Source organism: Lampetra fluviatilis, chromosome 7, assembly GCF_964198595.1.
Source record: "Lampetra fluviatilis chromosome 7, kcLamFluv1.1, whole genome shotgun sequence".
Classification (NCBI taxonomy): Eukaryota; Metazoa; Chordata; class Hyperoartia; order Petromyzontiformes; family Petromyzontidae; genus Lampetra; species Lampetra fluviatilis.
In genome coordinates this window covers 7,588,472-7,611,136 of record NC_136281.1, presented here as the reverse complement: position 1 = coordinate 7,611,136, position 22,665 = coordinate 7,588,472, and the positions used below count along the sequence as shown (strand labels likewise).

Sequence of the window (22,665 nt, the reverse complement as noted above, 5' to 3'; positions counted from 1 at the left end):
ACATATAGCAATTCGGAGGATGTGGATGTGTAAAAAGGTACTGGCAAAAGAGGTCCCATGAAGTAGCTGCTCACCCCGAGCTCTCATTACTCTGGTAGTGCGTTGTCTTTGAACTGTACGCCTTTTGGCGTCATCTGGTCGAACACCATATGAGACTAGGCTCTAAAAAAAGCTGTCTCTGGTGTGGACCAATTAGTTTCAAAGACAATGCATAAATTATCAGAGTATTGTTTTTTGTTTGCATTTGACTGCAAGTATTGTGGTTAATGTAAGCATGATTCCTTGCAAAAGGTGTCAGTTTTGTTGCCAGAAAAAAGGGGAAAAACCCCTATTAGTATATTTTGGTACTGGCAAAAGAGGTCCCATGATGTAAGGTCAGATATGTTAACATCTATCGAAAAATCACAGCTACATCATGCACAAATAGGTTAACGGACAAAATTAAGTGAAAAAATGGCAATACTTGCATGTGCCGTACTTTAGAAGTGAGTGATTGTATGTGAGATTAAGAACGCATTGCCGTGTCTGGAAAGGTGTGGATTTGTGAGCATCAATACAAAAATGACAGTTACGCCATGCACAAATACTGCACTGGTTGATGGCAGATTAATTCATCAGAGCAGGTATGCGACATTGTATTGTAAATGCCAGTCTATCACATCTCTTAAGCAATGGACGTCCTCATGATCGATGTGGCCATATCTCTGTGCTCGTGTTGCCCAGCTGACGGAATCTCAAACCAAACGTCAAGAGAAGCTGGAAGACTCCCACAAGGAAGTTTTACAGCAGATCCTCGAAGAGGAAACCCAGGTAAGATCAATGACTTCCAAAATGTATTTCGCTCTGAAGCCCATGAGCATTCCATTTCTATTTTATTTTCAAATTCATGTACACACCGATTTTAGAATTTGTTGTACTACTGTCTTTTTTTATAGCTACATTCATTTTCTGGATGTAGAATTGTGGACGATTGCATCACAGCATTTCAATATCATCATTATCAATCAGACATGAGCAATCCACTGCTGGATGAAGGCCTTTTCAAACCTGCCACCATCTCTTGCAATCATGCGATGTCGATGCATTTCGTTTCCATAAAAAAACACATCTACGTCTCCTGCACACAATTTAATTCCACGTCACACCAGAGGCACTGTTGATATGCAATGTAAACTCAAACGACATTATTGCATTCAAATGCATTCAAGGTCAATGTTAATGCATTCATGCAAATGTATAAGAGTGTACAGCTAACAACAGGATCTTTACAAATATAACTTCATCCCACCACCTAGATGGGTGGTGGGGGGGGGGGTTTGCTAGGGTGAAATAGCTTCTCTTCAAAGCACACTCTCGTGGGAGCCTTTCCTCAACACCTTCTCTCCCCCACTCTCCCCGGCACAGTACTTGCAGGCTGTAGCGAACGAGTTTTCTGAGAAGGTTTCCCAGCTCACTGAGCAGCCGTCTCTGCGGCCCAACTAAGGGCTGCCGAGCTGTAGTAAGTACAACGTGGCTTGTCATGGCACGGCATGGGTATGCCGTGGCATCAACAATCACCACCACCACCGTGCAACGTTCGTGGCTTCACACACATTCCACCGCGATGAACCCATGCGGCCAACTTGATGGCCGCGAGCTGATTTGTGTGCCTGACTTCTTTGCCTGCCCAATCTTTTGAATTTTTGTGGCTCTTATTGTTTTAAAAATGGCATGAGTGAATCGGGGGCAGAGATGTTAATGAAAGTCAATTTCACCTCCGAGTGGAAATGCTTGTGCATCACTGCTGTGAATTCAAAAGCATGTTCACACATTGCACCCTACTTCAAATCAAAACTTATCTGACAGTCGCGTGATATAAATATATTGTTTCTCCATAGTCTGTGTCATGAACGCATTGGTATTCACAACAGGTCTGTGCAAGAGCTGAGCTTCAAGAATGTAAAAAAAAGATCCTTTTGGGTGTCCATGCATTATTTACATTATAGCCCAATGCTCATTATTATGAAATCAACCTGAAGTGCATTTACGTAACATTAACGCTTCCACAGCTTTTGATTTAAAACCAATCCTAATCAATGATCACGCAAACAAATTTCTGTTGTGTTTTCACCAAATAAAATAAATTGTGATTATTTATGATCATAGCAACCGGAGAGAGAAGATCGATTTTAAAATGTGATTCATCTCGAACATATTTGTTTTGCGATTTGAGATGTTCTTTTCGTATGAAGCAGTGGTTCTTAACCTTGCACCCTTTTGTATAATGTTAATAAATACATAAGTTTGATGAAACAAAGTAGTTGTACTTAGATGCCCTTGCCTAATTTGTGTTTCGATGATTTACCTTCTAAAAAAAATCTGGCCATGTCTCGCACTCACAGGGGGTGCGTGCACCCCAGGTTAAGAACCACTGGTATAAAGCATAGCAGAGAGAACCAATATAATAAAGTACCATGTGGGTCAAGGTGACATCACTCTGCTGGGTTTTAAATTGTGCTGCTACAGTTGTTTAGGAATAATATGGCAAGTGTGTTCATGGGAACTACTTCCTGCACTCGGCCAGGCTTGAAAAATAACTACAGCTTAGAACATTGTGTGAAATTGAAAATCGAGGTCATGTCCAATTCGAGTGCCTTTGATTCATCTCAAGGTATATAACGTTCAGTCGAACAAGGTTCTTTTAATTTTGTTTTATTATTAAGAACCACTAGAAAAACATATCGCTTATTATATGGCTTCAAAGAGCAAGTCAAAGATGTTATCACACAGACTCAGCTGTCAACTTGGAGCTCAAAATTTGAAAACCCTAGATTTAAAAAAAATTCTATCCACTGCTGGATTTACCACCGATCCAGTGTCGTCACGGGTGTTTGTCGCGAACGTCTTAAAGAACGCTCACTTTATCGCCACAGTACTCGCAGCAGCTGGAGGTGGATCACTCGCGCAAGCTCCAGGCACTGCCCCAGGAGGTGGAGCAGGACATGAGAACGATGATTCTGGATCGTTTCACGGTGGATCCCGTGGAGCTGTCGCCCTCTCCTGGCTCGACGGACGAGAAGGTGGTGGTGCCGCTGGGGGACGGCGGTGGCGGCGTCGAGAGGGAGGCGTTGACGATGGTCACGGACACGGACGACGTCACGAGGCTATAGAGAAGTCCCTCGCAACGAACAAAAACGCTGGGCGTTTGCGATCCTCTGTGTAGTAATTGGCAGCGTGTGAGATGGGACCTCTTGTTAGAGTGGACTTCTTCACGGGCAAATCCATATTCTGTAAACGCTGCTTGGAACTTTCGACATTAATTGCAAATTGCTAATTCTCCTTTATTCGTGAATAACAAGGCTGAAGAGGGAATCGAGAAAGTGGGATTCATCCAAGAGATGCGAATCGAAACCTTTGGCACTAGTGCGGATAAAGACCTGAAGATGCTGCGGTTTTCTCCGAGCAACTGGCAGTCCAAACTTCACCGTCATCTCCGGTAACAGCCTTCGCGTTTCAATAAGCACCTCCATAACGCAATATATTTTCTGTTGCTCCGTGCCACCGCAAGCAACGAGCACCTTCAAGCTTTAGCGGGAGCTGGTGAATTTGTGGTATAGCTTTTGTTGAATGAGAGCAACGATTAGCACAGTTTGAAGTTCAACATACATACAACGCACGTTCATGTTTCGAAGTCATGCGTCGTCATTTTAATACGAACATTTCAAGTACAATACATGATATGAAATAATCGTTTTAAAGATGTCACTTCAGTTTTTAGTTTTATTGGGAAATTGGCAAAACGTATTTTGACATGGGCTAAATTGTATACGGAATTGTTCTTTGAAGAGCGCCACAATGAGAGACGTTTAATGCTGTAGACGTGAAAGTGACATTTGGTGAAATGTAGAAAATGCTGTCAAACATTATGAGCGCTAAAAGTAATCGCCAGCGGAAGCATTGGGATCAATCTCATTACGATGCAGAATTGAGCAGCAGTCACAAAATACACGAGGCCATGTGAAAACCTGTACATGTCACAAGGCAAAAGAAAAAAATCAGCATGTTGTACAAGATTATTCACACAAGTGGATGTTTAGCAATTCACACTCCAGCCAACGCTCACCACTCAGACTTTTACACCTCACGGATGGGTCATTCACACGCAACCGAGTACAACAAAAATTATATACGGCATTGATAAAATAATCAATGCAATAATATTGTTTGCATAACACCATTATCAAACCTGAAACTAATAACAGACCAAACAGAAAAAATACGCCACGCTGGACACAGAAGCATCTCTGTAAAAACTGTTTGAACTTCAACAACTCTGTTAGATCACTGTACACATGCATGGCACATTGAGTAAAGCGGTTCATGAGTAACTCGCTAGAACTCATAGGCACTTTCCTTTGAAAATACCGGGGCCAAATGTCTACGCGGAAACTTAAAGTTTGCTCACGACATGGAAGAGTGGTTAAGCAGTTAAAATGTTCTTACACGAATCCTAATTTTAGCTGTATCGGTTGATAATTGGGGGTGGGAGGAGCTAGGATTTGGGTCCCATTTCTTAAGCCACGAGGCAGCTTCTGAAATTACATTGTTGCAATCACTTATCTGGTTCGAGCGCCACAATGATGTACAAAGTGAAACGGGCCTCTGTGATAACTGTGGCAACAGATAGTATGGTCATATATTAATGGTGTACATATTTTTTTCATATTATCCACCAACAACTTTACCAGTTCTTGTTGATTAAATACAGCCTCTAATTGACATTCAGGAGAGAAAGCAGTACTTTACTTTCATACTTGAGGAATTTGCTTTTCTCACTCAACATTAGATTAAATAGCACTTAATTCGCGATAGTAACGGGTTGAAATGCTAGCATTTTGTGACAAACCCACAAAACGTAAGTTCCAACACCAAAAGCGTCCGCACGCTCACCACGATGTTGCAAAGTGCATGTTACGGTCAGGTTCATGAAAACCGGTATTCTTTAGTCCTATGCAGTAGCCTATATTTTTTGCATTCTCAAATTATGCAGAAGATGTGTAAATGTATACATGTTCAACACGATATATACCTGTGTGTGCTATACACAATGTTCTTATGTTCTTTCTCAAGAAACTGAGTTCCAATGTTATGCTGAAACGTGTACCGGGGGCAGAGCGTTACATAGACACGCCCAGCCCAAGGTGATACACAGAGCGGAACGTAGACAGGTCCAGTCCTATCGTCACTCTACCGCCGAGTGAGGGCCACCTCACGCCGTTGTGGGTCACGTGACCCTCACCATGCTTCACCACGCCGGTCAGTGCAGCGTGAAGGCGGGCAGCATAGATGTGAGAGCATAGTACAACACAACGATGGATTTTGCTGCACTGCCCACAAAATAGCATCTGCCAGCACTCTATGGCAGCCTGTTTTATTCACGATGGTTGCCCATCCAAGCACTATCCAGGATGAACTCTTGCTTATCACTCGGCACATGCCGGGTGATTTTGTCGGATATATTCACAGAAATTGTTAGTACTTGAGGAAGTTTAACACATTGAGCACTGCTCAATATATATCTTATTTTTCCCCCCAGAAAAATCTTACGAAGCTGAAAAAGTGCGAAAGCTCATTTAGTTTTTTTGGCTGTGGTCTTAAGTGTGATTAAAAACCTGCATGCCTGGAGAAATCCCACTAATACTCTGCACGGATTGGTCAAAAACCTTGCTGTCTTACTCTCCCCCCCCTCGCCCGCCCCCCCTGAGTGGCACGTCATGTACCCTCGTGTGGGTGTTTCACACAGCCAAGTGCTGCAGCCAGATCACATACCTGCGACGTCGTGTGTTGTTAAATGACATTCAAAACCCGACTTGCATGCCACGAACAGATTCGAATAAGTCATGCCTGTTTTGGTAGTGTACATTATCCGTTTGAATATATTTTATACTTTAACTATTGCATTGAGAGTTTGTAGTTTACAATCGGGGTGACCTTTTTGGAATGTCTTGTACGAAGCACCGTTGCATGACACAGCTTGTGAGTTTTGGAAATGTCGGTAATTATTTGCATAGATAATTAGCCAGTATTGTATTGTCGAGCATTGGGCCTTTCATGTAAACTGGTGGCTAAACACTGATATTGTAGCTCCAGAGAAGGCTGAAATGTTCGACGCTAACGACAAGCATATTTGAGTTTTTAGGTCAATGAGGATGACAGATTAAAGTGCGGCCTGTCATTGCACAACATTCCATATCTGGACATACATTAGTCCACGTTAACCAAGTCTGATGAAAATCTCGAATTTCTTGCTTAAAACTTGTCATCTTTGTATACGAGGTCTTTGTACATATAACACAAATGGTGAGGTGCCATGTAATCACACAAAATTCATTAACGAGTATTGAACATTAGCTTTGTTATTACCTCGTGTATTTTTACTTGCAAATGTTGACTCAAATAATCAGAAGCGTCTTTTTCCATTGACACAGCCAAACCATGCCGGGGCCATGCCGAACAAACTCGGCATAGCTCAGGAGGCGCTATAGGTTATTTTTCACGACAGAAAGCCCCGAGCTGTACCTAGTGACGTCTGCATCACACATGACACGTGCGCGTATACTGTCTGAAATAACGTAATGACTACAATGATACCCCCCCCCCTCTCCACCCCTGGCCCTGCTTGCCTGCGAGCCAGACTCAGAAGTCTTATAAGGTCAGAGTTTCATAGTTTGGTTCTGGCTCAGTTCGGCAAATAAGCAGTGGCATAAGTATAACCCATTAAAACAAAGTTTTTTACTATAAATCCTTTATATGCGTGGCGGCTAGAGTCCTCTCGTCCTCTGGCTTGAGATGGCTGCCACCTATGGGTCAGATGATTGCATTGCACCATTAAGCAATTGGTAATTAAATATAATATTTTTGTCCTAAAAAGTGTAAAATTTTGGAAATAATTTTTCACGAACATTCATTGTCACGCACAACGAGTCTGTGTGGAAAATGTCAGCTCGATTGGATCACGGGAAGTGGGTTAAAAAACGACCAAAAGATTTGCACGGTCCTAAGCAAGCAAGCGAACTTAATATAAATGATTTAAAAACCACCGGGACCGCGAGGCTCTCCCCAGGGCTGGCTCGGCTCAGATGTGCCAGTGGGAGGGCAAGCCAGAGATTGTCATGCAGTGCTGGCGCTGTTCATATATACCCTGGATGCTGCAGTTGTTGGTCACCGGTGGTCACGGTTAGTGAGGTGGATAGTGGTTTCGATAACTTTCTATTTTGAAAAGACCTAGCTTCCCCAATCTACTAAGCACCCCACCAGGTTTTACAATGAGGCACACATGATGGCTGTGGAGTATTGCAAGTCATTTTTTTTGCAGGATAGAACTACTGCTTGCTCCGCCGTCTTCGTTACTTGTCATTAAATACGCAGAATGGGGTATTAGGAGTCACCGATGTAATTCAAGCCTGCAAACAGAGATGTGTTTCAACATACCAAACACATTATTTTTCTCAATCAATCTTTATTTTACGTGCCAATATCGCCCTCCATAAAGTAGACATCAGTGCACATTACAGCAGAACGGGGAAGGTACAGGGGCATATGAAATTATAAAATTACAACATACAATAATCACTGGGTCTACAACGAGGCCCCGCCAAATCCATATATGCCGAGATGAAATATGATAATTTGGTCTGCCATTGCTAGAACTAAGGGAAGATTGGATCATTATCACCAAGCGTCATACATTCTTACAACGCTATACGTCATAGGGAATAGAACACTTTTGGTAGGAATCATTAAAGAAACAATTACTTGTTCGATATCTGGACGTGGCTGACTGTTAGTACTGCTTCATGAAGTATACACACTGATCACATGTTGACGGCATAGCAGAGGTGGGCAAAATACATTCAAATTACATATTACTTGAGTATCGTTGCGTACATACAAGTATTTTACATACCCATTACGTATGTAATGAAATTACATCTTTAAAGTACGTGTGTACTTTATAAAACTGTACCACCCATCTCTGCAACACCAGCTGCAACGAGAAGACAGCATGACCAGTGACAACCAGGCATGAATGGCCTTGGCCACGACTCAAATGTTTGCTTGGTAGTTGGGTCTCCATAACCCTATCCTATGTAGAGGCAATGTTCAACATTTATTCGCTACACTAAATAGACATAGGCTTAACAAAGCAGTTATTGCTCTACTCTCTGTCGTCTATATCTAAGAACTTTAAATTTGTTACATTTGTACTCACCTTTGTTCTGCACGTTTTTTTATTTATTTTTTAGTGGGCATTAATGCTATGCAAAATCGCGTAGCATTAAAATGTGTTGCAGTTAGTTACGGTGCTAAGATAAGTTGTGGTTTTTTTATTATTTCTGTCGCTCGTAAAAATGTTTAGTGATACTGTTGTATACTACTGTGCTGCATTGCAAATGTTGCTAAACTTAAATTAATTCATGATATTATGGGGGCATGCATGTGGTATTAAGATAAATGGGTTTTCACTGCTCACTACTCATCACCTTCAGTAGATTGAATGTATGGGAAATGGCATATCATAGTCACACTACTGCACTGTAAATAGGCAATGCACAAAATATACAAGACCCAGTTAACCACAATGTGTGTGCTCCCCTTCAGATAAGGAATCTTTTAAATGCACAATCAAATTGAAACAGACATTTAGTCGAAATGAAATTAAGACCTCGTGTAGGCCCACCAATACGTATACCACAATTTTAAATGTATTGGTGTGTAGTATTATTATTCAAATACCACCTCTTGTGGACATGCATATCATTTGGTATTTGAATAAGTCAGTTTGTTAATAAAAACAACATTCAACAATCCATAACCTTTTATGCATAGGGTGCAATGCATTGATATGATCGACAGCTCAAAAATGACAATGCTATGTTTATCACTTGGACTTTCATCACCAATGTGAGGATTCTTAATATATTTTTTGCGTCAGATTGTGCGAGTAACATCCCCACGTGTGCGGTGCACTCTCCAGCACATCGGTGTACTCAAGCAACAATACTAGTTTGGCATGTTTGCTCGTGTGACAACTTTATTTTGCCGTGGTGGGTTGAGGCGCGTGCACGACATTTTTTTTGCATGCGGCGATCGGTCCAAAAAATAAATTAGTCTCTCCTTTAAAAACCTCGATTGCTTCATTTGGTTGTCCCCAGACAATCTTGTCAGACTCTCGTGATAGCCAAGCATGCCCACATCACAGTACAAGCCGTATTCTGTTGACGTGTAAATTGTTGTTATCATTGTTATACAATGGCATAAGTGCTGTTCACAAGACTATTTTTAGAAGCTGCGTGCAAGGTGGACCCTTGAGCTAGATTCGTAATAAAATGGGATTTTGTAAAAAGCGACACAATTCCGAATGCTATGACGTGAACTTCAGGCAGATGTATCATGCAGTCCACTCAGAACGCCCCTTACGTCAGTAATTCCATGAGCTTTGGATCAACTGGAATGGATCATTTTTAAAATGTCACATTCGTCGCTGTTGACGGTCACTCTTTCATCTGGATGCTTTTAGGGAAATCGATCATTTTTATGAGGCAATACAATAACTCACGTGTATGTGTACACAGCATATATTAAAAGTAGTGCTAATCACTGTAATCGCTCATGGATAATGTCTACCTTGCACTTTGTAAATGTCTCGTGTTTTTTGTTCGTTTTTTTTCTATCGGCATGATTAGGTTCAGTTAAGATTATGGTATTATATGCAAATGTTACAATTACACCAGTTTGTACTGCAGCATCGACTGCTCTACGCTATCAGAAAATTTAACAAAACCTATATTATACACGTCTTACCGTGTTACTCTTTGAAGTTAGTTATATATTACAGATACGTGTTTTAAAATGACAACAATTTTGACAATTCTAGTTTTAAAAAGATGCGTTATTGTTGTTGGAATTATGACCAAACATTAACCGTGTATATCGATGACGGTTATTTTGAGGTTCGTACTGTATAGTGGCTTAATTAAAAGAATATATTTGCAATATGATTTTCTGCACTTAATTAAAATGAATTATTTAACATTTCCGTAATATTACCGTATACATTCATGACTATATGCACTGTGAACTTAGATTTTTTTTTATTCATCTGGCATAGATGGGTATAAACACTGGTAAAGAATGCATTTTTTTTTTCAGCAGTGCTTCAGCCACTATCAAAGCCTGTCCGTCGTATCTTTCATGAAACAAATGTGTATAGTTTGTAAATGTTTTATTAGATTTTTATTATAATATTTAAAAATGTCAATATATAATATAACCCCCAGGATATGTAACTAGTGGTTAAGTTTGACGTGCAGACAATTCTGGCTTTGTCGCAAAAAAAATCACTAAATATTTTCGATTTTACAAACATATACAACTATACAGAAAACTGTGCTCCCTTAAAATGGATTAAACAGTGATAATACCGAGCACCCTGCACAACCAGATCTTATTTTCAGTCAGGATATATTTCTGCACCAGTCACACCACATCCAGTATACAGTACCTCTCTTCCTGTGGCTTACTTGGAATGTCTTCTCTCCACACGACCCGGAAAAATATCAGAGATAAATGAAGCCCCTGTATACAACAACACAATCATTGCAACCATCCGCCACTTCTTAAAGGACTGCCAGCGTAATACGAAATAGCAAATAGTGCTCCTGAACCGTTTCTCCTTCAAAATATGCACTTTATAAGCAATGCTCACATTAAGTCTTAAGAATGTTTCGATTTAAAGCTTTCGTGACTGCAGGGAGTCATCTTCTTGGTTCTTTCGGTAAAGTCACGTAGAAGGGAAGTAATAAAATAATAAAAATAAAACATAAAATAATTCTCACGACGTTTCGGCTACAACGCAAGCAGCCGTCTTCAGGTCGTCAGGTGAAGACGGCTGCTTGCCTTGTAGCCGAAACGTATTCAGGTCTTCAGGTGAAGACGGCTGCTTGCGTTGTAGCCGAAACGTCGTGAGAATTATTTTATTATGTTTTATTTTTATTATTTTATTACTTCCCTTCTACGTGACTTTACCGAAAGAACCAAGAAGAAGTCTTAAGAACATTGGCCCACACGCTTTAACACTGTTCATTAACCTTCACAGCCCCTTCAGTGAGCCTGTTGCTGTAACCCTCGACTTGTATTATGAAGTGCAAGTTGTAGGGGGGAAATGGGACATTAAGTTGGTTTGCTGTGTTGCTCAATTATTTAATCCTTTATGGTGAAACAAAATAATTGTCCACCGGACTTTCAGTCCAGAGGTCACTCGTTTATTAACTCTTTACCGTTCCGATAACGTACATGTACATCATCAAAATGAAACCGGAAGAAAAACTTAAACAAAATAACTTTGTCGGTACCGAGGCTGCCACAAGGCCTTGCGGGGGAGGGCACGTGGCACAGTTTGGTGCCAGCTATCAGAGTGCGGACGTGTCGCTACAGTTTTCTGCGGTGAGTACAATGTCTTTAAAAACAACGGCGAGATTCGGGGGTGAACGGGATCCACCCTGCAACTTGCAGCCTTCTGGGAACGGGAAATGGTTAATCTTACAGCACTGGGGTGCCACTCAATATATGTAAGGAAAAGTGAGGTTTCAGTTTTCTTGGATCACACCCTCTCAATGTGTTACTTTTGGTATAATATTGACTATATGCATTGACTGTAATGCAGCTTTCAACTCTGTTGAGCCAACAAGTAAATATGAAGTAATTGTCTTTAAGCTTGCGGTGCATCAGTTGAACAGGGCTTGTGACCTTGAAACTAGCATGTGTGAATTTCTAGTGACAGCCTACCCCGGAACCTTATGAAACACAATTGATTTGATAATGCAACAATGGAATTCTGTTGTTATTATTATAATCGGTGGCGAGGTCAGATTGGTTGGATATTTCCCAATGGATACAGTATTCTTTTGCAGATGCAGAACACGCTGCTACACTGTCGAGCATGCCTTTTGAAGTTTCTTTGAGTGAATTTTACTCGTTTTGCAAACTCCGTAACATTAAATACTACTGTGCGTGCATTTTTTATGCATAAATTCCAAAACACATTTTTATTCTAACGTTACATTTAGGGATTCTGACATGAAGTTCATGTGCCAGAGCAGAAATCGGTACCACCTAAGGTAGCAAAGCGTTGTTTGATAACCCGCTAACTTCACGTGGTTTTCCCTTAACTCACTGTGTTATTGGCTACCTCAGCTGGCATCGACAAGCGAAATATCTGGTCTGGGCTCTTGGTCTAGTAACGGAAAGCGGTTAAAAGGCAGGCGATAATTTCTAGACGTCGTTGTGAAATTAAAATGTACAAAGTGTATTGCTTTTTTTAAAGGTGAAATTTTATAGTGGTAAAGTATCCGTATTAACATTTTAAGAATTTTACCGTACAAAGAGCTTCCAATATAATTGCATAGTATAAGTAACTGTACAGTTTTTTTTGCATTCTAAAATAGTTAAACAAACCTCTGTGTGATGTATGCACCCCCAATGAGGTTACACTCGGTGTAAGCACTCCACAGGACCTGGGGAGTCGCCGTTTCTGATTTTGAATGTGCCATAAAGTGCACACGTGTATACTGTGGTGGGTGACCTGTGTTTTGCATACCTTTACGTGAATGTTTCAAATTTACTACCACAATCGTATTGCGCACGGGTCCAAACATGGCTTTTTGCATAATGGTGTGGTGTTTGCAACTATCCTTTGCTCTTCGCGCTAGCCAGCTATCTGCCTTCGGTGAGTGTTGGTGTTAACGCAATTGATTGGGCTTTGTGCAGTGAATATTGGCAGTGGCTTAGTGTCTCTTCTGTATATAAAGGTTTGCGTGAGCAATGTGATCGTAACACACGTGTGTATTTTTTTTTTCTATGCAACACTAGCATGACGCCCTATGCCCCTTCCCAACTGTATTGTACACATTTTTTTTAATTGACGAAATAAAAGGGAAAAAAACCCGTAAGTTATGGTATCAGCACTACTTTTTTTACATCTGTGTGTTGTATATGGAATTGATCATTATTACGCTGGTATGGGGTTACAGCGTGTATCAAATAAAACAGTGTTTTGCTTGTGTCAAGGATTTCCCATGTTTGTGAGCTTTTTACAGTCCGGATAAACCTTCGTGTATTCCGCAAAATACCCTTGGCAACGTTCAGTTCCATTGCGATGCACAAAGCAAAATGATCAACAACCGAAAGAGCCCTCACAAAGACGACAACACTCGTCCAGTGGCTCAGTAGCACCGGGAACCCCAAGTTTGATTTTCTTGCCAAGGCCCTCATGCCATCTCAACCAGTTCCACATCACACTCTCGCTGACCAGAGTGGTCGTAGAAGCACGCTCTGTACAACGTTTTCAGCTATGGTTTTTTTTTTAATGGACTTTCACATATTTTGATTTGAAGCTTTCGTGACTGCAGGAATCCATACTCTGGTTCTTTCGGTAAAGTCACGTAGGTATAAAATCAAATAAATCACGACTTTTCGGGCGCAACACAAGCGTCCATCAATCCATCAAAAGCAGTCTGCCTCAGCAGCAGACCATGCTTTCCCATCTGATGATAGACGCTTGTGTTGCGCACGAAACGTCGTGATTTGTTTGATTTTATACCTACGTGACTTTACCGAAAGAACCCAAGAGTATTTCGTATATATGTTTTGCATTACCTATGTCATTGCCAGCACTGAAAAAGAGAAAGGCACGGGGAGTTGTTGATCATTTCTTGGACTGCAGCTCCCAAAACCCAGTCAGGTTCAAATGTTACCCTTTTTTCTGGTAAAGTTGATGTGCAACAAATTCACTCGCAATTATGAATTATTATTTTTTTACGGAAAATAGTCTTCAGAGTGGCCGTTTCCTTCACTTAATCGTGGTGCCAAACGCGGCGGTCGCCCGTTGCTCTCCACGAGATCCAAAGCCACTGCCACAAAACCCCCGTTGCAGATTGCGCAAATCCGCGGGGCGCGTGGCGCTCGGTCTCCCGGCAACTCCTCCAGCCGGAACACCTCCGCCGGATGCGTCACGCGGACAGGTGCAAGGAAGAGGCGCGTGGCGACGCTTGCACTCTACTTCGTCGGTGCAGGGACACCGGCAGCGCCAAACAAGGGGGGGCCACTTTCTGATGCTTCGTGCCCCAGCCTCACTGGGTCCTCCTTCCCCCCCCCCAGCACTACCATGCACGTGTGTGTGTGTAGTATGCTGCATTCTAGATTTGAAGCTTTCGTGACTGCAAGTATTCATATTCTTAGGTTTTTTCTGTAAAGTCACGTAGGTAAAAAATTAAAATTAATAAAAGTAAAATAAAACTAAAATAAAAATCACGACGTTTCGGAGGCAACACAGCTATCGTGCTGTGACGGTTCCACCTGAAGACGGAAGCTTGTGTTGCCTCCGAAACGTCGTGATTTTTATTTTATTTTTATTTTACTTTTATTAATTTGAATTTTTTACCTACGTGACTTTACCGAAAAAACCTAAGATTATGCTGCATCTCTTTCGCGCCGTGTGGAGCCAACCGTGATAATCGGAGGTGCGGGGGGAAGACACCTAAGCACGAAAAGCAGTTCTAAAGAAAAGAGTGTTCAATCTGGATTGTATCTGCCCCATGCCCCGACCCCACGGACGAAACAGAATTCCAGACGGCCGCAGAAGCGCACCTGAAAGCGCCCGATGCAGCGACTGCCTTTGTTCAATGGCTCGTCATGGTCATTAACATTATAGGCTGTGGGTGGCCACACTTCCTGACCCTACGTGCCATCTGCCAAAACCTTCATATAGCCGAGAGCCACAATATAATACATTATACTCTACATCATTAGTATAATTGGATATCATAGCCTAGATCTGGGGTTGGCAGTCTGCAGCTCCGGAGATGCATGCGGCTCTTTAAGGACTGAAGGGCCACCAACGTCTCATATTCACGTGCATTGCCGCTCTTGAAACATTCAAGTTTTTTACCGAATTAGAAAGAAAAAAATGTCTCTTCTTGTGATTTTTATTGCCGATCCCTGGCCTAGGTTATCTCTGATTGGACATCACAGAATACAAGGCTTCATTTCTCATGGAATATTTTCTGGGGCACTCCAACCCCCAGCCGCCTGACAGTGAGGGGTCGGGGCATGGGGCAGAGAAATATTTTCCAGAGCTCAGTCCCGGACGACGCCATCTCAAATTCAAGCCCGGCTGCTATGTAGACTATCACTACTGCGTGTCGCTCATGAGGCACGCAATTTAGCCACAGCTGGTTACAGACAATCGCTGCAAGGGAATTTTTTTTACAAAAAATGAAAACCTCAAGTTCGTCGATAACACTGCGTTAAAATTATAGATCTATGCAGCAATAGTCGACGTTTGAGGCAACATATGGCCGACGTTTCGGGAAATCGCCCTTCTTCATAACACATATCACTGCAAGGATGTTGACCAGCGCTCACACTTTGGGGGCGCTGGGGTGGGCCCTGAACCACTAAATGCCGTTTTGGCCCAAGCAAGGTAGTAGTGTTGGTGGTGAACATCACTATTACAGTGCCACCCTGCCTCCCCCATCCAAGAAGAGCTGGAGCCGGACCTGAAGCTCGTCCTAATGAGAAGTGACGCTGACAACGCATAGCCAAGATGAATATTGAACGCGTGTCCCGACATCTGCATGTGTAGAGGGCGTACACACACATAACAGCATGTTATGGAGGCGTGTTGACCGTTAGGAACTGTAGACCATACACAAAGACGAAGATCCTCCATATAACTTGAACAGACTCATGAGGTTAACTGCTCTTAGCGAGCACCTATTAAGGACAATATATACCACCGCCACACATATCAGGATAGACGCATTTTCATAAACTACCGCCGTGATAGTCTTGAAACTTTCAATTGATCTTCATCCAGATGTGACCAGAGCAAGTAACATCATTCATCCCGCTGCAGGTCGAGAAGGATGAACTATGTAGGATAAAAAAGGCACAGTTGAAACGTCTGAGTCCAAATAAAGATACCCAAACCCAAGGAGTGTCATACTATTAACTTACGCATGTGGATTCATTTGAAGCCACACCGTCAGCACCGTAAGCTCCCTTAAATGTATCGGTATAACGATGCCATTCCGGAAACCAAGCGAGACGTTGCATAGTTGAAGCTACTTTAAATTGCATTTGTGGCCTTATTAATAGCGGTGCCGCGGTGGCGAGATGTTAACTACCTCGCCAGATGTACAGGGCGTGAGTTAGATCCCGACCCTGATGTTTTTATATTTGGAGTTGGCATGTGCTCTTTGCCCGTGGTCTCCACATTTAGAATCATGCAATTAAAGTGTCTAGCTGCTCGATATTTCCACGTGATAATCCACTTCGTTAAGCTATCATTTGTGGCCAAGTCATTGGTGAAAAAAAATAACTGTATAGCTCAGTGTGCCTTACCTGGTAAAAAATGTAAAAAGTCAATATTTTAGCTCTCAAAACACATACGCACACGGTGCCCGCAGTGTTATTTCTATGCGAGCCAACGTACGTAAGCGTGTTATTCCTGCGTGAACGAACGTACGCGGTATCGTTTGGCAATGCGTTCAACCAATGACGTACAACGTATTAAAAACAACAATTTAAAAAAAATCACTGAAAGTTTATCCCATTCTAGCAAAGAAATATCCTCCGCACACAAACGTTGTGAACGTAGACAGGATATATTATTCATCGTTAAGTTTTCGTTTTGTGCAATCAGGGAAGATACCTTGTGAAGCATTCGCACATATTCTTGAGACTCGCGAAAGCCATGATGCTGGTGGAGGATCGCTGTATCTGCGTGGGGTACATCTCGTCGTGTAACAAGCGACCGTCCAAACATTAAAAACCGTGATTATTCAAAAGCTCCTAACGACACGCACACCATGCTAGGAACATTGCGGTGCTTGCCGCAGTGTCGACTCGTGATGCTCTCTCGAACAAAGAGCAGGACTAGAGTGACCGATTACAATGCAATACCTGCCATTCTCGTTAATCTTGTTTTTTGTTCATCGCCCATCGTTTATTGACATAGCCAATGATGATGATGCAGATGATGATGATGCAGATGATGATGATGCAGATGATGACGATGCAGATGATGCAGATTATGATGATGCAGATGATGATGATGCAGATGATGCAGATGATGATGATGCAGATGATGACAATGCAGATGATGATCATGATGCAGACGATGATGATGCAGATGATGATGATGTAGATGATGATGATGCAGATGATGATGATGCAGATGATGATGCGGATGATGATGATGCAGATGATGATGATGCAGATGATGATGCAGTTGATTCTCATGTGAAAAATACACCGCAGCATTGCAGATATACAGCAATGGCTTAAATACGCAATTGGAGATACATGTACACGTGTGTATGCAACCCAACGTGATTTTTTCCAACCCCTAATTCAGAGCATGCGAATGAATTAAGCAAAACAAAGAATTGGCATTGTTGTAAAGTGCAGAATATGACTCAACCTGAAAAAAGATCGTGAATGATTCAAGTATTCTTTCTTTTTAAATACGAATGAGTGGATTATTGGACGTGGGTCTGTGAAACCATTTTCCAAACAAGAATAATACACATTGACGACTCGTTCATCTTCGAACAATAGTTTCAACTATCGAGCGTATGCAGGACACTTTGTCTGTACACCTTCTCAAAAATCCGTATAGATTCGAATGATTACACGGAGGATGAACGCGGGTCTCTCTCTCTCTCTGGGTTCGTCGAATCACTTCCACGCTATGACCACGCCCTACCCATTACCAATGCGTCATCATCGGCGGAGAAATCACAGCGATACACTCCGCTGATCCTGACGCCGTTGGTTTGGCTTGGCCACCAAAATATGAAATTGTAGTTGTTGCTCTGCCTGTAAATCAGCCATACGAGAGAAGAAGATTACCATCGGGGCACCGCTCGTACACGAGGACCACCCGCCCCGGAGACTCATTTGCGACTCACACGTGTGCGTCAAACGCGCCCAGAGGCTGAACGAATTGTTAAGTTGCTTGCCGTATGTAACCAACGCAAAAGTGGCACATTTTTGCGAAACCAAATCGTACACATTTTTACTTGAATATTATATATATATGGCTATAACATACATGCTGGCAAATGTTTATAATATTCACGGTACCAAATTTGAGTTTAATACAAAAAAAATTACAACCCCGCTGTTAATTTAGTGAGCCGACGAGAACACGCTTGCTTGTATTTTGCCCTTTTTGTGATAGAAAAAAAGCGTGCATGCGTCATGTTCTCGGGTCTTGTTACACACGGCATCACCAAGGATACTCACCTTAGCAACACGAATAATGAAGGGCACGATATATTTTTACAGACTTTTGAATTTCTGCCCCAGCCAACGCAGAGAGGCGTACGCTCTCACCACACGCAGTTATAGCTCCTTCGACTATATATCTCCCTCCCTATCTCTCTCTGCCATTCATAGGTGGACTGTTTTAATTTAATCGCACACATATATATTACACCCATTAATAGTTCAACACTGCCCGTTACGATCATTCGCTGGCAGAAGTTTCACACATTCATCAGGCCACCCTTGAAGCCGTCCCCACTCACCAACCTCGACATGAACACAAACACGTGCTGCTGCTGAGCAATTCCCCCACCAAACGAAAAGAGAAGAAGCAGAAGACGAACAAAACCTGCCATTCATCAACACGACCATCGAGCAAGTGGGCCAACGAATCACACAGCCATGATGCAACAGCGACGATCAGTTCTGGAGCAGAGCGGCACACAGGCGCTGCTCGAAGCCATGGGGAAAGGAAAGCTGCATTTGGCGCGCTTCATCCTCGACGCGTTGGACCGCAGGATCGTGGACGCCCAGGTGGCCTCTGGCCAGACCCTGCTCACCCACGCCGCCTCGGCGTTGGACTCGGGCCGGGCCGCCTTTCTCCGTCTCCTTCTCGACTCCGGCGCGGACGTGAACGCGCAGGACAGCGAGGGTCGCACCGCGCTCAGTCACGCCAGCGAGAGGGGGCACATGGACGCCGTGCGCCTGTTGGTGCAGCGCGGGGCCGACCCTCGCGTCTCCGACCACGGCGGCCGCAGCCCCATCGCGCACGCCAGCAGGGCCGGCCAGAGGGACGTGCTCCAGTTTCTGCTCAGAGCCTTCAAGAGGTTCGGTCTGCAGGAGCAGCAAAGCGTGGCCGCAGAGCCAAGGCGATGCGCGCCGGCGGGCGCGGACGGGAGCGAGGCGGAGACATCGTCGGGGTTTGGTGCAGACGCGGACGAAGAGAAGAGCGAGATGGGATGTGATGTTGATGATGATGACGATGTGGACGATGGACGAGAGCTGAGAGAGTTGGGCGCCTTCGTGAATGCGAGCAAGAGGCGCTATGACGACGACGAAGAAGGGGACGAGGATGCGCACATGGAGCTGGACACAAACACGAGCCCGTGTTCTTACTTCAGTGCAGGCGATGTTCGAGCAGACAAGTGATCGATGTGGAGGAGCAGCGAGGGGCACAATCCAAGAGTGCCCCTCTCTCCCCCAACCCCCCAGTGACAACTCCCCCCCCCCCAAACCCCTTCCGCGCCCCCACGGCTATGAACAAGATTGTTGTACAATATGAAATGTTTTCACCTCGAATTTTAACATGCCACGCAATGCCTTACCTATCTTAACTCCGCTCTCCGACTTGCTGTTTCCGGTTGTACCGCGTGTTGTTTTCCTTAGCACGATGTCCGACGTTTCGACGCTCGTGCTGGGAGCTTCTTCAGGCTCGTTACAAGACAAACACACACAGACACGCCAGAGTGCTGTCCAGCGCGACCATCGAAAACCTACGCAGTCGTTGCCTCAATGCCTCCGGTTTCCGTTACTCTGCCAGACACCGCTGTGCCCGTGCAAAGCTGTCAAGTCGAAGTCAGACTGATTTCAAATAGTCGGTAAACTTTTTGTTTACAAAGCCATTGCGGCAATGCTCACGCCCAGCTAAGATCGTGACGCTTCCTGTAGTGGTGTCGAGAACTGCCCGCCCGCCCGCTCCTTGCTGCTGCCTTTGACCATCGTCACGGGGAATAAAGCGGCGGGCAATCCACGGCGGATGAGACGCCGTGCTTGGAGTCTTAAATTCGCAGTGCCCCGTCGTTTCAATAGTCCAAGGGCCAGAGCACTTATTAAATAATATTATTGCATAATTCGCGTTTTTTGGGGGGTGTCATATAAACAGCTTGGCACAACTCAAGTGTTATTATCTCAAGGTGGTACCTAAAATTATAATATGTGATTCGGGGCCAAGGGGACTCATGCTGCATAGCGTGACCTCACGTACCGGAGCTGCTAAAATAACCGCACAATTGCCTATACATAAGTGTATGGATATCAATTAACTTTCAGCCTTTTGTTAATCCACTGCTGGATGAAGTTGTGTTCCCCGCCCCGTGTCGGTCGTGGCTGTTGTTGGACCATACTCCACCACGCTGGTCAGTGCAGGTTCGTGAAAAACGAACGATGCAGGACCCAGGGCTGAGTCTGAAATCGCCGGCTCCCGGCAAAGCGTGGAATGCAGGGAGGTGGCTGGGAGGTTCATCCAGCAGTGGATTTACAAAATGCTTAATCGTTTTCGGTGTATTGATATCATTATTATTGTTAATTACCAACTTCAATGAAACGCTATTGTCTGTATATAGCCGACAGCTGAATCGTAAGCAAATGAGCATGAATTTCACTCACTGCAGATATTTGCGTGCGCATCTGTATACGGCGGCAGCCACTTGCCTTGTTGAGTTAGATGCACTCGCCAAAGTAACCCATACAGATAGACACACACTGTATGTCCACAGACCAACTGCGTGTACACGTTTTCCCCAGGATAGCTTGTGTATGTACACATAGCGACCCGTACTATATGACATCGTGTTCTCTGCATTCATTCAAGTCATGCTCACGGCATTGCGGAATACATTGCTCAATTCGCTCACGTTTTGTTCCCTGCATTCATGCACAGCCATTGCCTTGTGTACGGTGCAATTAAATACGTGTGATGCAATGAGATGGTGGACTAATGCGTCGATGTTTATAAAGTCGAATAAGCACACTGTCACGCTTTACTCCAGCAGTGGATTGGCCGTGTGTATGATGATGATGAATGGACACTCGGAGGTGGGGAACGATGTCATCAGTGGTTAGCGCTCTGCGCTGTAACCATACTCAGCTGAGTTCGATTCCCAGCCAGGGGCTAACATCATCCGCGGGTGACTGCCTAAACCAGCATCTTGCCCCTCACGCTCTTAGGGGCCATCCATTTAGTACGTACGCATGGAGGGGGGGGGGTTAACCCAAATGCGTCCGCTTGCGTATTGGGGGGTCTACTGACAATGTACGTACGCATAATAAACGGGGGTGGGGGTGAAGCCTCGATAATAATTTGTCTACATTGGCCTTCAAATTAGTTAGATAGTGAGGTGGTGGACTATCTGTTTGCTTAAACACGTTTATATTATTAATCCTTTATCGTTTCTGTGGGGTTAAAATATCGGCCGTTCTATAGGATTGGGGGGGGGGTGGGGGTGCGTCAAGCGTACGTACGCAGGTGGGGGGGGGGGGTGTAAAAAGTACGCGTGGGTACAGGGAGGGGGGGAAGGGGTCAAGTTTTGACAATTTTTGACGTACCTACTAAACGGATGACCCCTTATCACATATCACCGGTTCCACACTGACCGACGTGAAGTATGGTTAAACAAACCTCCACGGACAGACACGACGTCGGGGAGGCTTTAATTCGGCGGTGACTTGACAAAGCGCGTGTGTGTTATTGTTATTAATAAGCACACATCCTGGCTTGCATTGTATGCCGTACGCCTCGAGATATGAAATGTCAGAGAATGTCATCTTATTGAGGTATGTTTGTATTGCTGCGGCGTTGAACCAGTACACAAACTGCTCGAAGTAATATTGACCCTGCATCGTATAACCAGGGTATTGGCCCTTGATATACGATGGGTGTCACTGTAAAGCAGCAATGTTGTAAATGCACTATAGATTATTTTACAAATTGCGAGAAGCCATCGTGAAGAGTTTAGCATTGCATGTTGGAGCTCTTGGTAAACATACTTTTATTTGCGTTCATATATACAGCTCTTTTTAAATCCTTTATATTAAGTTCGCTTGCTTGCTTAGGACTGTGCAAATCTTTCGGTCGTTTTTTAACCCACTTCCCGTGATCCAATCGAGCTGACATTTTGCACACAGACTCGTTGTGCGTGACAATGCATTTTCGTGAAAAAATTTTTCCAAAATTTTACACTTTCTATGAAAAAATTAATTATATTTAATTACCAATTGCGTAATGGTGACAGGCAATCATCTGACCCATAGGTGGCAGCCATCTCAAGACAGAGGACGAGAGGACTCTAGCCGCCCGGCATATAAAGGATTTAGAGTGAAAAACTTTGTTTTTACGGGTTAATTTTTGTCAATCCACTGCTGATTGAGGGCATCTCCACCACGCCTACGATTTCACCAAAGTCTGTTCAGCGCGGGCTGGAAACGGGGAGCATAGAAGTAGAACCCACGCCACCCCCGCTCGAGTGACCGTCTCGTAGCAATGCTACGTAGCCTCCATATGACACCACCAACCTG

General features: G+C 43.7%; 2 protein-coding genes across 3 annotated transcripts in view; both read left to right on the top strand.

Annotated features, from left to right (window-relative positions):
• PLCB1 (phospholipase C beta 1) overlaps positions 1 to 12,989 on the top strand; it is a 183,850-nt gene extending 170,861 nt beyond the window's left edge. For both annotated transcript variants that reach the window (XM_078858355.1, XM_078858354.1), the window contains 2 exons: positions 724 to 810; positions 2,913 to 12,989. In XM_078858355.1, the coding sequence (XP_078714481.1) occupies positions 724 to 810; positions 2,913 to 3,149 (324 nt within the window). In that variant the 3' untranslated portion in view covers positions 3,150 to 12,989. The remainder of the gene's footprint in view (positions 1 to 723; positions 811 to 2,912) is intronic.
• Positions 12,990 to 18,434: 5,445 nt separating this feature from the next.
• LOC144933262 (ankyrin repeat domain-containing protein 63-like) lies at positions 18,435 to 20,560 on the top strand. Its single transcript, XM_078857945.1, has one exon. The coding sequence runs from the start codon at positions 18,775 to 18,777 to the stop codon at positions 19,519 to 19,521; it is 747 nt and encodes a 248-aa protein (XP_078714071.1). The 5' UTR covers positions 18,435 to 18,774; the 3' UTR covers positions 19,522 to 20,560.
• Positions 20,561 to 22,665: the final 2,105 nt, after the last annotated feature.